Source organism: Tachypleus tridentatus, chromosome 10 (assembly GCF_004210375.1).
Source record: "Tachypleus tridentatus isolate NWPU-2018 chromosome 10, ASM421037v1, whole genome shotgun sequence".
NCBI classification, from domain to species: Eukaryota; Metazoa; Arthropoda; class Merostomata; order Xiphosura; family Limulidae; genus Tachypleus; species Tachypleus tridentatus.
In genome coordinates, this window is record NC_134834.1 from 147,744,042 (window position 1) to 147,765,298 (window position 21,257).

General features: G+C 36.5%; 1 protein-coding gene across 14 annotated transcripts in view; it reads left to right on the forward strand.

Moving 5' to 3' along the window:
* Positions 1 to 21,257, forward strand: part of LOC143230572 (zinc finger protein castor homolog 1-like) — a 222,030-nt gene that overhangs the window by 139,395 nt on the left and 61,378 nt on the right. For 11 of the 14 annotated variants that reach the window (XM_076464350.1, XM_076464364.1, XM_076464352.1 and 8 more), the window contains exons 3-4: positions 1,640 to 1,703; positions 16,482 to 17,684. In XM_076464350.1, the coding sequence (XP_076320465.1) occupies positions 16,538 to 17,684 (1,147 nt within the window). In that variant the 5' untranslated portion in view covers positions 1,640 to 1,703; positions 16,482 to 16,537. Of the gene's footprint in view, positions 1 to 1,639; positions 1,704 to 6,774; positions 7,382 to 16,481; positions 17,685 to 21,257 lie in introns of those variants that run through there. The other 3 variants (XM_076464358.1, XM_076464356.1, XM_076464355.1) reach the window with 2 other exon arrangements.

Here is a 21,257-nt window from a genome sequence, read left to right on the forward strand (position 1 = left end):
CTTACCCGAAATGACAGCACACATCGGTCTGTTTATCTTCATATTTAAAAGCTACTCTGCAGAAAGGTGAGAAATATCAACATTGATATCCTCTACATGTAAATCGAGGAATTCTTAAAAATATTCCATTTTCCCTCATCATTGTAGCTAATATTAGTCGAATAATAATTACCATATGACTATTATCCAACGAAACAAGGTTTCATTGTTTAGAGAGGTAAGCTTATTTTAATTTGTCAAGTGGAAATTTTAACGACGCTCCACAGGAAGCCGAGTACGAATTTTCTTTCCTACATAAAGGGTGGAATCTTAATTGGTTAAAGTAAATTAAGATACCTGAGCTAATAAGCAAAACAACGAGTAAGTGTATTTTCAATGGATACATTCTTTGGTTTGGTTTGAATTCCGCGCAAAGCTACACGAGGTCTATCTGCGCTATCCGTTTTTAATTTAGGAGTGTAAGAATAGAGAGAAGGCAGCTAGTCATCACCATCCACCGCCAACTCTTGGGCTACTCTTTTACTAACGAATAGTGGGATTCACCATCGCATTATCGCATTATAAGAGGGCGAGCATGTTTGGTGTGACAGTGTGACAGGGATTCGAACTCGCAACCCTCAGATTACGAGTCGAGTGCCTTAACCACCTGGCCATGTCGGTCCGATACATACTTTCTACAATTATCTAAGCATGGGTTTAAAGTGTTTTACATCGGACAACGTTCTGGGTTTAAAGTGTTTTACATCGGACAACGTTCTCGTGTCCCTCCACTAACAAAGAACATCTGTAGAACTCCATACCTTCGACAAAATCATGTTGTAGTAATCTCTGTTTAAATTTTCAAGGTAAAAATTCATTTCATAGACTTTTCCAATGTAAAAATCATATTTAATCTGATTTTCTTTATCAAACTCTTAAACTTAATCATGTCCTCCCCTGGATCAGCGGTAAGATTAAGGGCTTAGAACGTTAAAACTAGGGTTGGGTCTATTTCCTTCGATAGACACAGTGGATTGTTCAACGTAGCTATAACGCTAAAACTAGTGGGTTCTTTTCCCTTTGTAAGACACAATTGGTTGCTTGATGTAGCTTTGCGCTACAAACAAATGTATTTACTTAAAAGAAGAAATACGGATGATACGAGGTATTCATTGTACAGCTTCATGTCTGGTTTCATACAAATCATAATTCTAGTTTTATTCCCAACCGTTTTAATTCAGAAATCCTATTAACAATATTTCTTCAGCTTGATTCTTTCATCAAAGAATGGCGTCCTGTAATAACGAAGTTCTAACATCATCTCACTTCCAAACTTATTTTAACTTCTTCCGTAAATAGACAAATACTGATAACAGCTTTTACTGCAATAACCTAAATAGTTTCAAATCACTTTACTGAGCTACATACGTTAACTTTACAAAGCCGTAAGCCTCAATTATACATTAGTATGTCACTCCGTATAGGCTGTGATGATTGGCAGCCTATGCGGTCACCTACGCCTAATTATTAATAATTAGCACTTTTTATATTGTTATTCTTTACCTGTTATTGTTATATTTTCATTTATGACTAGATACTAACTATTCAGCAGATTTCGTTCTAAGGAAATAAATAAAATAATAATTTGTTTTCTTGATAGACTTGGTGACCGTATGTGCTTATTACCATGACAACAGTTGCCGTGCGATCGCCACAACCTGACTGTAAGTAAGATTCTAACAAACTTTTATATCCAGCATTATAAATATTTCTGTTATACTTGTATAAACCAAATACTTCTATTTTCTTTCTAAAATCATATAGCACAAACGAAAAGAAAAAAAAAATCAGGGTGAAACGAAAATGTTCACGTTTAATTATTACTTGTATTTTGTTACTGTTATTAACATATGAATTAAATAAAAAAAATTCGTTGGTTGAGAAAGATGAAAAGAAAGTTCCAGTATTATTGGTTTCTTGTGATATAAAATGGATATATCACTTTCTAATAACCAAACATACCGTACATGATTTTGAGAAAATACGAGAACTGCTTCAAACTTTGTATTAAACATGACTATAAGCCTACATCTAATGAATATCACTTTGTCCTAATTAAAATAGACTAGCTAGCAGCATTTAGTTCTTAGGCCATATTTAATTCTGTAAGATTGTGTTACCTCACAATGTGAGTGGGACTTTGAATCTGATTCTGACTTTTTCCTGATTCTGTCTCCCCACTGATCCTAACCCCCTTTAAAGTATCCCAAACTAGAACTCAAATACAAAACCATTAATTTCATTTTATAGTCTCATAGACCACAAATCTACAACATTGATTTCGTTTATTTACTCTTATGAACTATGTTTGTTTTAAAGCTAAGCGCAAATCTGCACAGTAAGCTATCTGTGCTCTGCCCACCACGGGTATTCAAACTCGGTTTCTAGCGTTGTATGTCTGCTGACATACCACTGTTGTGAGGATTGTGTAATCTGGGAGTATAAAAAAACGTTTCTTAGCAGCTGTTAAAAACTAAAGATGAAAAATGTGTTGGCCAAATAGCTTGAAATGTTTGTTTGTTTTTTGAATTTCGCGCAAAGCTACACGAGGACTATCTGCGTTAGCCATCCCTAATTTAGTAGTGTAAAACTAGAGGGAAGGCAGCTAGTCACTATCACCCACCGCCAACTCATGGACTACTCTTTTACCAACGAATAGTGGGATTGACCGTTACATTATAATGCCCCCACGGCTGAAAGGGCGAGCATGTTTGGTGCAAAGGGATTCGAACCCGCGACCCTCGGATTACGAGTCGAACGCCTTAACCCACCTAGCCATGCCGGGCGGGTCTACTTGAAAAGTTAAAAAAAATGTTTATAGCAGGTGTATGAAAACAGGTGTAATTGTTCAGTGATTTAAAGTTTGAATAATATTTTCTTGGCATTTGTTAGGAGGTTAACGAAGTGGATGTGATGGCGGGGTCATTCTAAGGGTTAAGTGTATTTTTTTACCTTTTTTTAAGCATTTTATAAGGTATTACTTTTAACCCTAATCAGTATTACTGTGTGATTGATTCCCTTCTCTAATTTAGGCATCAGTTGGAAGTAGAGTAATATGCGCTTCCTGACATCATTTATTCCAAAACTTCGTTTGAAATACTTTTCATGCTTCTGTGTTTATATGTAAAACCCTTATATACACCCCGGTCGCACCAAAACATGCTCGCCCTTTCAGCCGTTGGGGCGTTATAATGTTATTGTCATTCTCACTATTCGTTGGTGAAAGAGTAGCCCAAGAGTTGGCAGTGGGTGGTAATGACTAGCTACCTTTCCTCTTACACTGCTAAGTTAGGGACGGCTAGCGCAGATAGCCCTCGTGTAGCTTTGCGCGAAATAAAAAAACAACAACAATCCTTATGTACACAATAATCATATTATAATTCTATCAGATAACTAGCTATCACGAGGTGAGGAAGCTAAACATCACATGACAACCGCTTTTTAATTAGAGACTCGGCTGCCACCTGGTGTTCAGAACTTTAAGGGTTATTACAATGATTATATCTTTTCATCCACAACTTCTTAGAATTTTTATAAAAAATATTACAATATTTATTTTTACAAACGGTATCATTGATGTGAAATTCTTCCTTGTAGATATAGTGATATTAGAGATAAAATGTAATTAAAATACGATCCCTGTACAATACTCCAAACAAACCAGTCTTCCCCTTTACAACGTTTTCTCCGCCATTTTATGATTTTTTTCTAAGTTGCCTTTGTTTGGAGACAACACGAAGGTGCTCCGGAAAGTTTAAACTTGTCATTAGCAATTATGAAAGATTTTTGCGAGGTTGTTATGAGAGGCTAATCATATACTTCCATACACGCTTCCTCATATGTACCCTAAAATAAAAGGGCTACAGCCAAGTGACCTTCTTCGTTACTATTTAATGAGCTCATGGGACCTAGAAGTTTTATAAACTTAATGGAAATGGTATTTATAAACATGGCTGTGTATAATGCATTAAGGATGAGGAAAGTTTGTTTTTGAATTTCGCGTGAAGTCACACTACGGCTAACCGTCCATAATTTAGCAGTGTAAGTAGGACTAGAGGGAAGGCAGTTAGTCATCACCATCCATCGCCAACTCTTAGGCTACTCTTTTTACCAACAAATAATAGGATTGATCGTACTTTATAACACCCCCCACGGCTGAAAGGGAGAGCATGTTTGGTGTGATGGAGAGTCGAACCTGCGACCCTCAGATTACGAGACGAGAGCCTTAACCATACCTGGCCAAGATGAGGAAACAAAGTACATAATGTTTATAAACATGGCTGAGTGCGGTGCGTTTAGGATTTTTAAAATATCAAATGAATCTTTTAGATGTCGTAATGTCGTGGAAAGTACACTGAGGTCCAACACCAAACGTAGGTTTTAAATGTAATGTAGTGACTATTATACTGAGGTCCAAATCAAACGTAGGTTTTAGACGTAATGTAGTGGCTATTATACTGAGGTCCAACATCAAACGTAGGTTTCAGACGTAACGTAGTGACTATTATACTGAGGTCCAACATCAAACGTAGGTTTTAAACGTAATGTAGTGACTATTATACTGAGGTCCAACATCAAACGCAGGTTTTAGACGTAATGTAGTGGCTATTATACTGAGGTCCAACATCAAACGTAGGTTGTAAATGTAATGTAGTGGATATTATACTGAGGTCCAACATCAAATGTAGGTTTTAGACGAAATGTAGTGGCTGTTATACTGAGGTCCAACATCAAACGTAGGTTTTAGACGTAATGTAGTGGCTATTATACTGAGGTCCAACATCAAACGAAGGTTTTAGACGTAATGTAGTAGCTATTATACTGAGGTCCAACATCAAACATAGGTTTTTAGACGTTTTGATTCCATGGATATTACATTGAAGTTTAGCTGAAAATTTATTAATTATTAATTAATTTTCTATTGTAAAAATATTAAAACAATCTCTTCTTTGGTGCTAGGGTAATCATTTGCTTTTGCAAGAAGTGAACAAAAGTTTTTAAAGTGTGAAATGTGGCAGATTTTCTTAGGTTTACTTCACTGAAATATACGCTTATGTCTAAATCGAGATTTCTTGCTACAGAATTTCAAGAAGCAACTGATGGTATGGTTAACCCTTACACAATGCCATGCGTCGCGTCAAGATGTAGTACAATGGATCATTTCAGCAAGAAGACGTTTGTTCCGGAAAGACAACAAACAGTTTGTTTGTTTGTTTTTGAAATTCTCGCAAAGTTACACGAGGGTTACCTGCGCAAGCCGTCCCTAATTTAGAGAGGCGGCAGCTAGTCATCATCACTCACCGCCAACTCTTGGGCTACTCTTTTGCCAACGAATAGTGTGAATGACCGTAACATTATAACATACCTACGGCTGAAAGGACGAGCATGTTTGGTGTGACAGGGATTCGAACCCGCGACTCTTAGATTATGAGTCAAGCGCACTAACCACCTGGCCATAGTTGGCCCACTACAAACAGAAAACCTAGAAGTTTCCAAATTCCAAAAGATTGAACAACCTGGATGCGCAGAAGAGAACTTTAGTTTCACGAGTCAAAATATGAGGTTTGATGCTGCAAAATTAAGAAAAAGTTATCAACAATCTTTAAGCGTGGAACTGTTTTACCACAATTAGAGATGATTATCTCTGCCATTCTGATGGACCTCTGAATTATTTGCAATATAACCAAATACCAACTTGTCATTCCGTTCCTTTTGGAAGCTTTTGCGCGAAATTCAAAAGAAACCAAACCAAATAAACCAGTCAAATAGTTCAATTTTTCACGAAATGAATGTTTCTTCCCTCTCCTCATTGGCTTAGCTGTCACTCTGAAGAATTATATCATTATAATCCAGGTTTCGATACCCGTGTGTGTACAGTACAGACAAGTCCATTGTGTTGTTTTGTGCTCAAATAGCAAATAAAACGTTTAAAAAATGTGAATATACTAACGGCCTTTTAATTAAGGATGATGCGTCTGTAACTTATCGAATCAGTTATAGGTGTCGCTTTTTAAAAACTTTCTCTCGTTTGTTTGAAGTTATACATAATAGGATATCTGTACTTTCCCCACCACGGATATCGGAACCCGGTTTCGTTTCTAACCTTGAAAGTCTACAGTCATACCGCTATGCTACTGGAGGGCTTTGAAGAAATGTCTTTTTTTTCGTTCTTCAATGTTTCAAATAGGACTAGCAAAATTCCTTTCGATATTAAAATCTGGCACAGCTGCATTTGACGACGAACACAATTGCACCTGATGATAAAAAGATCGACGTCTTTATAGGCAACCTTAGTGTGTTTGATTAAGTAAAATGATTACCCAGTGTTTATCAAAGGGTTCCACGTACATTCACACAATAGAAACGTTATCAGATATTCAACATCCAAGTGGAAACTTTGGAAACCGAATGGGATTTTATTTTTTATTTTAACATGTGTACAAACACCTATGAAACTGCTTACACATTCATTCACAAGTCACATGCTAAGTACTGTTCCATCTCTTGTTTCTGGACACAGTGTCACGTTCATTTGTACACCAGTTTGGTAACAATTAAAAGGGTATATGTTATTCAAAGACACCAGTCCTGCATAAATGCTGTTTCTGTTAGCCAGCAATTCGAAAAGGTATATATCGAAAAAATATATGTGAATGGGGAGAGGGGCTAAAGAGGGGGAGGAGAGTGGATAATAAACTGTAGTGGTGTCTTTGTTTGCAAAGAGTACAGTCATAACCATGACTCTCGTATCTTTCAGTTTTGCATGTTGTGCCCTGCGGGCGAATCAAGATGTGTTTGGCTCATATGTGGAAACTTTGGCCCGGATCTTCCTGGACCCTGTAATTTTACCTTTCTATACCAACACTAATCCTGTTCTGTGGTTTTGGTTTTAAATAAAAAGAAAGAAAGAAACACGTTTTTAAAAATAGCCATAAAAACATTTATTAAAGTTATTTTAAAAAAATGTTTTACACTTGATGAGGTCCGCATCGAATGCGCCCGGAGGGAAGCGAGACCGCGTGCCTCTGAAATGTCCCACTCAGCTGCTATTAGATTGATTCTGTTATACACGCGTTCACTGGTGATTCGAGTCGGCTACATTTCTGTTCTTGTTCTCAGTTGATAGCGATTGAATGCGGACAGACGAGGCCTAACGTTGTGGCGGGTTGCGCATGGGGACTCAGTGGCGGTAGAGTGTATTAGAAGCGTTGCGATCAGATCGCGTGGCCAGTGCCAGGAACTGTGATAATCTTAACAACGACATCACAGGATTTTGTCAGTACCACGTGGCCATGCGTTGGCATGTCTTACAGAAACCTTTTGTGTAAACACAAACTGATTGGTAAGTACGACGAGTTATCGAGATGGTGTTTCACCTTTTCTTAAATTTCGCCGTAAAAGTACAGAAACGGAGGTTAAAGAATGCATGTTTTGAGTGTTTTACCCTCAATAGATACTGGTGTAATCAATAACTAACAGCTTTCAGGAGGTAAACCTGTTCAGAAGACATTGTTAGGGAACAGATGTCCAAGCGTTTAGCCCACTATTTGGATTGGTCAGTAATTTTATTTATTGACCTAAAGATAAGTGTTGATACTTGAAAGAATAAACCAACAGAGGGTATTACTTTTCTCTCGCGCAAGGCTAAAAATATTTTGGGTACTAGTTGTTATGAAAAATGTTAAATGTATATAAATTAAACCAGTTGCTGTGTTTAACAGTATAATAACACCAAGTGCTAATACAGTGTGCATATTATGTGCTGTGTCAACAGCTTCACATTGAGAGGGTTGAAAGCGGGTAATATGAATGTTGCGAGTATTCATACACATACTCGTTTCTACCTAAAACTATCGAAACTGGTATGAAAATAAGTATCTCCCCAATAATCACTTGAATGACGTGAACTGCGTCAAAGTATAATATTTAACAAAATATAGTAACTTTGGAGATTTTAGAAAACACAAAAGTTGCAAGATTGCTTATAAACATGAAACGATAGCGAAACATTTATTTTCAGCAGAAGTTTTCGTTTCAAGAATAAGACTAAAACAAAAGGCACTAAATAAATATTTTGTCAAAATGCCTTTTTTATAGTTTGAATGCAGTTTTCTAGGTGGCGTTTCAGCTTTAACACTGAAAAAATGCAGTATAGAGATATAAACGTGGCCAACAATTCTCGAATTCGGTGAAAGAACATACAAAGAAATCCGCTCTGAACTGTTTTGCATATTTTTAGGCTGAACATATTTTACAAAAAAGGAATTAAGGATATAACATATTTCCAAACTTTCTTTTTTAACATTTAGCAATGTTTTTTTTTTATGTAACTAAGAGTCCAACCGTCGCATTCTGGACCATGAAGTCGAGAATCCACATTTTAAGCCCCATTGCATTAAAAAAATGCTCTCCGCACTTCAGGACTGTAGATACTTTGTATGAATAACAGCCAAATATTACTATTCGATTAGAGTAGTTCAGGAGTTGACAGTGAGAGCTGTGGGCTAGCTGCCTCGTCTCTAGTCTATCACCTTAATGTAAGAGACAGCTATCGCAGTTAAATAAACTTTTGTGTAGCTATGGGCGAATATCCAACAATAACTAAACAAATACTTAACTAAATATCGAGAAACTTCATCCATGAATGATTCTTTCAGTTCGTATACGGATGATTTTAGTTTCTATACGAACTCCAAAATAGTGTTCAACTAGAATGTGTAGTGTATTTAAAAATATTACTGTGAAAGTCGATCCTTTCTGTTTGAGAACGATGAAGAAGCGTTTCCAATACATTTAAATCTGGCTGTTAATATATATCTTGGATGCACGTGTTTGGACCACATTATTAAAAGCTATATTTAAAAACAGTTTGTTGTTCCTTTTTAATTCGCACAAAGCTACTCGAGACCTATCTGCGCTAGCCGTCCCTAATTTAGCACTGTAAGACTTATCCCAGTTATCCCCACCCACCGCCAACTCTTGGGCTCGCCCTTTCAGCCGTGAAGGCGTTATAATGTGACGGTCAATCCCACTATTCGTTGGTAAAAGAGTAGCCCAAGAGTTGGCGGTGGGTGGTGATGACTAGCTGCCTTCACTCTAGTCTTACACTGCTAAATTAGGGACGGCTAGCACAGATAGCCCTCGAGTAGCTTTGTGCGAAATTCAAAAACATACAAAAACAGAGATTCGAACCCGCGCCCCTCAGATTAGAAGTCGAGTGCCTTAACCACCTGACCAAACAGTAAGTTACGTCTTTGGTATTAGTCTTAGTTGTTTACCCTAAAAAAGACCAAATCATATTAGTGATGACCGATAAAAATCGCCAATCTAACTGACCTTTCTAGTTTCTGGAAGCGCTTTTCAAAAGGTCCACTGGCGAGTCAGCAGCAAGTCTATGGATTTAAAGTGCTACGAAAATTCGGGGTTCGAGTTCCGCGATGGACATAGCTTTGCTCTAAAAATAAAAATAAAACTAACTAAAACCTTTTCAAAACATTTTCTTTAATTGCAAAAGAACATATTTCTGGAGTCTACATCTAAAGCTTTGTAAACAATTTCCAGCTATCTATAAACTTAGACAAACTGGTCATTTTTGCATAATCTTTATTATTAAGTCGATGTTTATAGTCATGTCAATTTAACGTACAAAATGTAGGTTTATATAACATTATTGATTGCATGATTTAAATAACATTATTGATTACAAGATTTGACTTTGTTTAAAATTGACGCTACTACGTGGCTGGTTTCGATAACGTCCATGTTTATTTTTCTTCAAAGAACGAAGCGCCGAACTCATTAACTAAACCAATTACTTTTCCTGTTACAAAGCAGTTGCATTACAGATCTTTCATCTAATAGTTTTCCTGTCGACAAGCAGTTTTTGGTGCAGTATGGAACGCATGTAAGTTGCGAAAAGATTCCCTCAAGTTACATACATTTGTTTATTGTTAACTATAAAACTACACAATGCGTTATTTGCGCTCTGCACTTTGCAAGTATGGAAAGAATATTTTGGTGTTATAATCTCTCAGAATTACTACTTAGTCACCTGAGGGGAAAGCGGTTTCATTTCCATAAGGCTTTTGTGAAATGTGGAAAACGAATGCTACTTCTGTCGTGTTCACTTCTTTTCTTCGACACTAGAAAAACATTTTCTAAAAAAATATTAATTAATTATAATGATCACTTCTCTAATTACAAAGTTACTTTGCATTTTTAAACATTTCGTTTCTGCTTGAACTTTACTTTGTAACCCCTAGCAATGCAATTCGTTGTTTCAAGAATGATTAACAGAGAAGTAGGAAGAACGTTGCGGCCCCCCAGTGGAACAGTGGTATGTCTGCGGACTTACACATTAAAAACCGGGTTTCGATACCCGTCGTGGGCAAAGCACAGGTAGCCCACTGTGTAGCTTTGTCCTTAATTCAAAACCAACAAACAAGAACGTTGCGTCAGTTACTATAAAAACATTGTTTGGAAATATATAACATACGTAACTCTCTCATGAAATTGAAGTTAAGTTTAGTCTCCGTTGGAGAGTGAAAGGATTAGCCTTATTAAAATACTTCTATAAAAAAAAAAGGAAATTAGCGTTTTGTTTAATCTAAATTTTCCATAAAATGTTACTTTAAGGTGGTACGTGTCAACGCTAATTAGTTACGTGTTGCCACTTGACAAGTGATGTCATACTTTTGTCCCAGAACGAGATAGTTCAACTGTTTTAATAAGGCTTTTTTTTTGCTTAAAAATAAGTTAAATTGAAAAATCTACAAGTGATATGATCAAAAATGTCTCTTGATTTTTCATAATGTGTTTTTCTTATTCACGTTTCTTACGGTAATCCGTGATTTTCTGGTTTCCTCGTCGTTCTCTCAGTTCTAGGCTTTGTCATAAATTATTATAAATTCTCGTTTCTTCATTAAAACGAAGATCCCTCTAGAGATTTAAACCAATAAACTTGGTGCAGTTTTGTAGAACAATATCGAATGACTATGTGGTCCCTGCAAAAATTCAGAAAACGAATTGTCCGAAACTTTTAAATCAGAATAAGGCTTAAAACGATATTCTGAGAATGGGTTAGAATGGTTTTATATTAAGCAATGCAGAAGTTCAAAGAATGACAAGTCACCATACTAAATTAAAACTGGCATTTAAGGATTTTTGCCTTTAAAATCATAGATATTCATATTCACGAGAACTCCACAATGCTTTGTTTGTTTTGTTTTTGAATTTCGCACAAAGCTGCTCGAGGGCAGCTAGTCATCACCACCCACCGCCAACTCTTGGGCTACTCTTTTACCAACGAATAGTGGGATTGACCGTCACCTTGTAACGCCCCCACGGCTGAACGGGCGAGCATGTTTGGCGCGACGGGGATGCGAACACGCGACCCTCACTCCACAATGCACGTAGGATGTTATACTAGCATTAGCCAACCAGTTCAGTTCGACCACGTTATACAAAAAGGTCAAGCAAGTAACTCAACGTTTAAAACCAAGATGACAACAATCTAACAGTTTACGATTTAGATTCCACATGACCTTTAGTTTATAGTTTGAGCTAAGTCCAAAGCAGGCTTCATGCTAATTTCCATTGACTATGATCCTTGGATGATTTAACTTTGGTCTGTGTTTGTTTGCTGTTGTTGTTTTTTTTCCAAAAACGGAAAAATATTAAATAAATTCCGCTTCCGAAAAAAAGTAATAAATAATAAATATTAATTATTTGAATGTCACAACATTTACTGACCCCAGGAGGTCTGTTTTGAAACTAAAACTGACCTGTGCAAAGAAATCTCTGATCTCGACCATATAGTGACTTTATAAATGTTTTCCATATTTGAATTAGAAACTTAAAAAAAAAAGTTAGAAAATGGGGCACAACAATTTTTCTTCGAGCTGAACTTGTCCGTTCAATATTCTTCGTAGAGGTCGCTATTGGGAAAAGGTATACAGATAAAGGGGTTGAAGTGTAAAGGGGAGGTTAATTTAATGAGAAGAGGGTTGAGAAATGAATGATTGGCAGAGGTGGGTAAAGTTGTCCTTATACAATGTGTAGCCAAAGAAATTTTGATACAATCCAAGATAACATTGGTATTTGACATGACAACATTGGTGGTGGGGGGGGGGTATAGTAACATGAATTGAAAACCATCTAAATCAACATACCTATTGGCTTTAATAGAGGATGCTAAGCATTTTGATTTTGCTTTAACAAGGTGTCATAAACGAAGACCATTTGGAGAATAATTTATACAAAACAGGATAAGCCTAAAACTATACTGACAAGCTGGCTTTGCACGTTAATGTGCTGAGTATTTCCGTACTTCGGGCTTACCAAATGTTGTTGTTTTATAGGTTTTAATTTCCATTTTAATGGGTCATTTTTGTCAGTGTTATGACCACGCCATCTTCTGATAGAACTGAACCACAAAATAAATTTTTAAAAAAAGCACACACACATCAAAACCCTAACAGCTGTCATCTGAGACTGAAATTTTGTTATGATTGATAATAAAGGTGTTGAATTATATTCAAACGAAAAGAAAGAAACGTTTAATTGTCCAGAGAAATATTAAAAACTTGTTGTTGGACATCAGGAGATGTTTGTTTGAAAATCATGAATATGAAATATTAATTCTATGTTATGATACCTCCCTTATGTTTATTTTAATAAGAACGTGGATTGACTCTAACGGAGTGTGGAGCTCTGTGTTTAGAATTTGTGCTATACCACAAAATGTTGCCCTACTTTAAGCTGTGGTTGTATTAGAAGAGTAACAGTCAATCCCTTACTGTGGATGGTATGGTGCTGCTTTATCTCTGGGTAGTGGTGAAAACTGGGGACGGTGACAGATAAATAAATTAGCCTTTTACCAACGAATTATGGAATTGACCATGACATTATAACGCTCTCACGACTGAGAAAGCGGATATGTTCAATGACTGCGATTCCAACCCGCGACCCTCGGATTGTGAGTCGAGCGCCTTAGCCACCAGTCCATAGCGGATCCCAGACGTAATTAGCTAACTCTGAAACTATGGAAGCCAATGTCGCTATATACTGCGGATGGTGTTTTCCACTGACAAATAGACGACTCAAATCGATGTGGTTAGTGTCTGAATGTGCGCGAAAGCGACTTATATGAATACAGTAAGCTGGAAAGCGAACCGTTCTTGTAGAACCTCTCGTGCAGAAATCAGAAAAAAAAAACCGAAATCGTAAATAAATAGATGTTACCTTCATTAAACGTACACGATCTTATCTCTGGAAATCGCAACATTTCTACATAAAGAACTAAAATAAGCCTTATCAGCCGTTCACCCGTTCACTTTTATGGAAATTAATCTGCCAAAAACAGGTTGTTATTTGTATCATTTGACACTGTCTCCCCAACTCCAAGGGTGTAGTAGTTCAGTTCATGCATATTTCTGGTTAGGCCTTGCCTGTTAAGGTAAAGACTGGATATTTAAACGTATGATTTAATTGTATATTCTGCTCTGTGCTTTAAGGCTATTAACCTGTTAATCATTTCATGTTATCTACTTTATGTTTCCTTATGACGCTTCTATCTGTTTGGTATGTTTATATTATAGTTATCTACTTGGCTATCTTTCTCTTAAAAACTAACAGAAACTGCTATAGAACAAACTACGATAGAATCGAATAAGACAGGCTCTAAAATAGCACCGTTGTAACTTTGTGATTGGCAATTTTATGGTAAATATAAATACAGTTTGAAGACACGAGTTAACCCGCATATAAAACATGTTTAATAATGACAAGTAGAAAGCTTACAAAAGGTTTTTCAGCCATTCTCTGATGGTTCGAAATTAATATAAACAAGTGAAAACTAAGAGCGAAAAAAAAAGATTCGAAACACCAGTTCGAATCCTCTTTGGTCTTAGTTTTACGTTATCATGTTAAAAAGTAGATCAAAAACAGATAAAGTAAGCTTGCAAGAAACGAGCAATATATAACTGTTTATAAGTTGTTAAGAGATCTTTGTTTTTATTTAAACACTAGCATACAACCCTTCAAAACGGGGAAAGTAACCCCACTCCACGCTGTATTCTAACCTCACATATCAGAACTAACTGAAATAAATAAATTTTACGAAATCAAGACCAATAAAGAGGCAAAAAAGTGAAGTCTAGCCAGTCAGACGTCGGTAAATTTCTTTGTGATCCAATAAAAATTAAGATAATTCATTAAATTAATTTGTGGCGTATTCGTAGGATAATTAATGGTAAAAATCAGTTAGATTAACAACCTCTTTTATGCAGAAAAGCTAGCGCGTTTCGCTAACACTACGCTCCAAATATGGCTTCTATGTTATGTAACAAGAGTACAAGCTAATATTGTTATACTGGAATTATAAAAGAAAACTGGAAAAAAAAATTATTGATTTCATAACTTAAGAGTTTCCGTTGAAAAAAGAGTGTTGTGTTTTTTATTTAAAACGTTCATGATATACGGAAAGTAATATAATTCAGAAACGATTAAGTTTAAGATAGAATCAATATTTTTACTTTAATGATAAATTTTATGCGTTTGGCTCTAGACTAAGTGATCCTACACTTTACTTCAAGCTTATTATATCAACATTCGCTACACTTATAAGGTTTCACAGAACCATCTCTCACATTTTCCCCATCACTAAAATCATACTGAACAGACAATAATCGAACTACTCTATCTGGATAATTGCATTTTAGCTTTTATGATGCCTTCTGTCTCAAGAAATCAAGCGTGAAACATACGGGCTTTTATAAATATTGGATGTGTCCCTTTACAAAGTCACATAACTTTTGAATGAATAATGATGAGGGTACGTTGCGAAACACATGACATTATGCATACTTTCTTGGTTTTATGGACGCTGTAACTTGAAGCGCGAAGAACAGGTGGCGCTAGTTATATGCTCAACGAAAATGGCTCAGCTCGAAAACAGATTATTTACGCTGTAAACATAGGTTATCGATGCAGGCATTGTATATTATTTAACCCTCTATCCAAGGTACCTTCCATTATAAAATTAATACACAAAAAGCGCCACCTGTCTTTGACGCTGCAACGTGCAATATCAACTCGACTGGAAAGCTTGCACGTCCTCATATAGTTTATCACAGAGCTTTATGTTTTTCGTTCGAATACACGCACATCTGTGAATTACATGGATAACGAACGATGTTGTGACAGCAATGAAGATGGTATTGCATTAACACTTCGTGTTCGTAATCACGTTCAGCTGTGAATTACATATTTCAACTTATTACTTACATGATACATAACTTATCCCATCAAACATCGCAATGTAAGCGTTTAGTATTATATCACTATATTTTGTGATGTATGTGCTACATGTTATGATATGACATATGCGTTACTGCCTGTGTCATGACACAGGCGTCACAACATATACAACGCAGGTGATACATGCACGCTATAATATATGTGTTTCGCACGTAACGTAACGTGCGCATCACATGCTTCGAAGGGATATCTCACATAACATAATGTGTACAAACGTTACTTTAAGGACGTTTTACAATCACCACCCAGGACCATTAATCGTTGTTATACTTTAAAATGTGTATATAGAGAAAAAAATTGTTCCAGTCGTATTGAATGAATAACAAAAACATGTCGATTTCGGTAAAGATGTCATTTCTTTATTTATTTACAAAATATGTTAAATGTCTTTTTATATCTTTTAGACGCTCATTTCTTAACTTTACAATTATGTCTTTACGAAATCACTAACTGACAAAGGATGTGCCTGTTTCATATTTGTTTGGTTTCTATTTAAGTTATGAACGATATTCTTCACACATTTGATTTAAAACCTGAAATTTGTCATAGTGTCATAGCCCCAAAGGGGAGGGAGGAATTAGGGCCTTAATTTGTTTTCTTTTATAAATGCGAAAACACATACATGTATGAATATTTATGTCAGGATTAAAACACTCTATTACTTATGTGTTAGGCCCGGTATGGTAAGGTGGTTAAAGCACTCGACTCATAATCTGAGGGTTGAGGGTTCGAATCCCTGTAACACCAAATATGCTCGCCATTTCAGCAGTCAATCAAACTATTTTTGATAAAAGAGTAGCCCAAGAGTTGGCGGTGGGTGGTGATTACTAACTGCCGTCCCTCTAATCTTACACTGCTAAATTATGGACGGCTAGCGCAGATAGCCTTCGTGCAGTTGTGCGTGAAATAAAAAAAAAACAAACTTATGTATTAAATAATGTTTAAAGGAAAAAAAACGTGGTTGATCTAGATAGCCACGTGGTTGAACTTGAAACAGGACACTTCTCCTCGATAAAACAACAAAATTGTAACAAGTTGTCATTTATGTCATTTGTCCTAGTAGTCTTACATTATGTCTCTGTCGTATACGTAATTGTCGTTGTTTGTTTTCCTTCTTATTGTAGAACACCTTCTGACTTCGGCAGCTAGATGACAGGTCCTAGTAGCCATCTTGGGAGAGATGACTTCAACAGCGAAACCACAGAATAGAAACCGTACCTTCGATTTTACCACAGTGTACGATATACGACAAGGAACAGAGGGATCACGGAAAACAGTAACTGACGACGAAGACGACGACGAAAGAATGGTGATAAGTGAGGATCGTATATCCACTGGGTCCCCCGAGGTCGGGAGTCCCCTAAACTCTGTTCATATGATAGGCCCATTTAATGGAGACGATACGAGAGAATCAGACTCCAAAAGCGTGAACAGTGATATCATGCAAGACCAGAGTGAGGAGGGAAAAGAGAACATTGACTCCAATCATTGTGATGACGATAATTCGGAAGTGCCATCTACCGTAGGGTCCCAAGATGTAGAAACACCCGAAGAGAGCGAGGTGGAAGATTTCGGAACTGGTTCCCGGTTTGAGTCTTCGATGTCATCTTCCCGACGTAACAAGAGAAAGAACTTCCAGCCGCGAAACATCGTGTATCACTACGCTGATAGTGATGTCGATAACGAATTCTTTATTGATTACAGCTTCAACAATAGTGAGGAGATCCCAGAATCTCGTGACGTAATGAATTCATCGGAACACCAAGAGCATTCGGGCGATGACCTACGAAGAAGAAATTCTAGTCCATGTCGGATCCAAACATCAGTAGTGGGCATTCAGGGACCTAGGACAACCATTCCAAAGAAGCTTCTGGAAGGAGACAAAGACCAGCCACTAGACCTCACTAGCGATAGTGTTGCCCCAACTAATAACAAAAGAAATATTGTGAATAAAAGCGACTTCTCTCCAGTTGACCTGACTACACGTAGAGGTCATAACTGGGTTTGTTTCTCCCAAAGCGTGGATGCTGTAGATTTGACAAGAAATACTTGTCTGGAGAGCGAACCCTCGCCTAACCGCGCCACTGTCAAAGGTCACGCATCTGTATCAGTGCTAGAAAATAATGCACCCTTCTCCAGCGATGGCGGTTGTGCACCACGTGCTGGGCCCGCCCTTAGCGGCAGGGAGGCTGTGCCCCCAGCAGTAGATGCCTCGTTGATGCGGGATTATGCAGAATCTACAATGAAAGAACTCCTGGGTATCTACGGTCTGAATGACATGGGGGACTCCATCACCAAGCACGTGCCACTACAAAACTTTTCCTCAGGTAGGGTTGTTATTTGTCATAACTGAAATCTCTGGTACTTCAACATCTGAAGGTTCGTCGTAAAGAAATTTGTCGCGAATGTTACTTTACATTTTGGTTGTTTTCATTACCCATATGGAGAACTTAACGTTTCACCCAACGGCTGCTTGAAAATGTAAGAAATAAAATAAGACAGCACTCTAACAGATAAATAGAACATAATAGCTTAATGCTTTATAGGACAGACACAATAAAACAATGCCAAGCTTTATCAATTTAGGAAATAGCACAGTTACTTATGGGGTTATATAGCAGTTACAACATAACAGCACAATACCATATACAGTAGGAAGAATATAACAGCATAAAGTTTTATATGATAGGCAGAGCGTAAAAAGAGCATAACAACATAATACCTCATAAAACAGGGAGAATACAATAGCACAATGCATTTTAAGACAAGGAGACCACAATAGCGTAATAACTTATATGGTAGGCACACCATAACAGAACAATGTCTTCTAATTCAGACAGAACATAACAGAACAATGTCTTCTAAGTCAGACAGAACATAACAGAACAATGCCTTCTAAGTCAGACAGAAGATAACAGTATAATGTCTTTTAAATCAGACAGAACATAACAGAACAATGTCTTCTAAATCAGACAGAACATAACAGAACAATACCTTCTATGTCAGACAGAACAGGACAGTACAATGTCTTCTAAGTCAGACAGAACATAACAGAACAATGCCTTCTAAGTCAGACAGAAGATAACAGTATAATGTCTTTTAAATCAGACAGAACATAACAGAACAATGTCTACTAAGTCAGACAGAACATAACAGAACAACGTCTTCTAAATCAGACAGAACATAACAGAACAATACCTTCTATGTCAGACAGAACAGGACAGTACAATGTCTTCTAAGTCAGACAGAACATAACAGAACAATGCCTTTCAAGTTAGGCAGAATACACAACCAAACTAGCATGTAAATTGGTCAGAACACAGTACTATTAAGCCTCGTGATTTAGACATAACAGTACAGTAAGGTTAGATTATGGTAGATAGAGTATCGCAACGCTTTATGCTGTATAAAAAACTTAATTGTATAGTTTATTGTAAGGTAGACAAAACAGAATAGCACAATGTCATATAAAGTAGGCAGAACGTAGTAGCACAGAGTCTTTCTTATATGGCTGGCATAACACTTCGGATACTATTAAGTGCCTGCGTTGTCAGGCACTGATTATATAATTTTACACTAGAAGGAAAAATGAATCTTTATTGTTTGTGTTCTAAGTTTAAAGCTCGGAGTGGGTTAAGGAACAGTTTTGAAACCTTCTCTGATTTGTGAATCCTAAACTTTGTGTTGAAAGAAGCGAAAAGTTTAGTGTTATGATCTTCAAAGGATTGGTATTGAAGAGTTTGTATTTTGTAATTTTAGCGATTGTATTAAATTAACATTGTACTGATTGGTCAATAACACTTTAATTTTGATAGACAGATAGACTGATTGATTGACTGAATTACAGATTGATGAAAAGAGATATTAGAATTGAAATTTGAAAGCAAATAATAATAACAAGCTATGTACTCAGACCCTCAAAATGAACATGGCCGTCAGTATACCTAGTTAAACACACCTTTCTTTATACATTACAATGTGTTGTTTCTTCGGTTGAGTAATCTCGTTGTTAACGAAATTATATTTTGATATATTTTTATAAGGCTTTAAAAACACCTGAAGGTCATTATTACCTGCGAAATTTGATGAAAGTTTGGAATCGAATAACTTAGCAGATCTTTTATCTTTTTTCCCGCTGTGGGCTCAGTAAATGCATCTCACAAATTTTCTGTAATGCATACCCCCCCCCCCCAGTCATAACCATAGCTAGTTCTTCTGCCCACTAAAAATAAATAAATACATAAAAAGTGAATGAAACTGACCAATAATTTTCTTTGGGACCTCAAAAGTCATGACCGTTAATTGTATTTTCCCCCTTCAACTATGTTTTCAGTTCCTTACATCTGTTGGTAGTATTACGTCGTGTTTATATGTTTATTAATTATGCTACTATTTCTTTATTTTATGTACGTGGAAAATATCATAAAAGGTTGAAATTATTTATTGAAAAATCTTCAGGGAAGAAATTAATTATTAACAACTAAAATGTGGGAAGAGTTGCTATCACGGAAGAGCTCCCGATGGGGTTATTGTTAGGAACTTACATCGTTGAAATCCGGTGTTCGATTAGACACACCAGAGAGTAAAATTTGACTTCGCTCTAAAATAGCTAAACCAAACTGTCTCGGAAGACAGTTTCGTTAAAAATAGAAACTAATTGTGAAATGAAATTAACATTTGTCTTATCAAAAGAAACGTTTAGCGAACAAAATAACAGCCAGCCTTGTCGAACGTCCAACATTTCGTATTTTTCCCAGATACCTTTAATTACGGAGCCATTAACAACTAACTATTGTACTTCGTGTAAAATCAGAATTTTTTTAAGTAATAAAAATGATTTTTTTGCACTACGAAAATAACTGAGTAATTTATGATTAAATTCACTTTTTCATATTAATTAGTAAACTTAATTTATCTTGCAAAGATGGAATTATGATGCTGACCAATGTCCTAATTTTGATGTTTACACTACCACATCCACCTGTCACCATCAAGGTGGGTTATTTAAATTGCCGAATTGTTTTTTTTTACTGCTTAATTAGACACTCATTTTTTTGCTTTACAGCTTTTTAGTAGAACGCTATTAACGAAGCTTTAAACCGAAACGTCGGGTGTCTAATTAAATAAAAACAACCGTTTAATGTTATATGGTCGTTTATTTCTAGTATTATTATGTCTATTATACACCAGTATGCATTATAGACTTAAATAGATATATGTGTAATAATTAAACTATATATTACACTAATATGAATATGACAGAATTTTCTAGCATGGCCAGGCGGTTATGGCACCCGACTCGTAATCTGAGGGTCGCGGGTTCAAATCCCGATCACACCAAACATGCTCGCTCTTTCAGCCGAATACCTTAGTATTCGATGTTTTAGTAGCCCAAGAGTTGGCGGTGGGTGGTGATGACTAGCTGCCTTTCCTCTGGTCTTACATTGATAAATTAGGAACAGCTAACGCAGATAGCACTCCTATAGCTTTACTCGAAATTCATAAAATAAACGAACAAACAAATGACAGAAGCGTAAAATGTCTTTTACGCACAGTTGGTTTCATTTCATCCTGGTTTCCAAGTCAACCTCTGACACATCTCATAACTGTTGTAATCCCCCACTCTTTTGAAAACTAAGAAACAAATACACTTATTATTCGCTGTCTTTCGTTAAACATTTATAATTTCATCTTAATAATATACGATTCCCCGTCTTGTCACGAAACAAGTCCTTAATAGGAAGTTGTTATTGTTTTTTTGTTTTCCCCCCTAACGCACGTACCAACCCTACGCCGGTGGTAAACAGTAACAATGAGGATAGAGAACACGATCTGTACCTATTTTGAAGGTTTCAAAGATTACGGACATGTTCATTGTATATTTGGTGTAAACCTCCTGG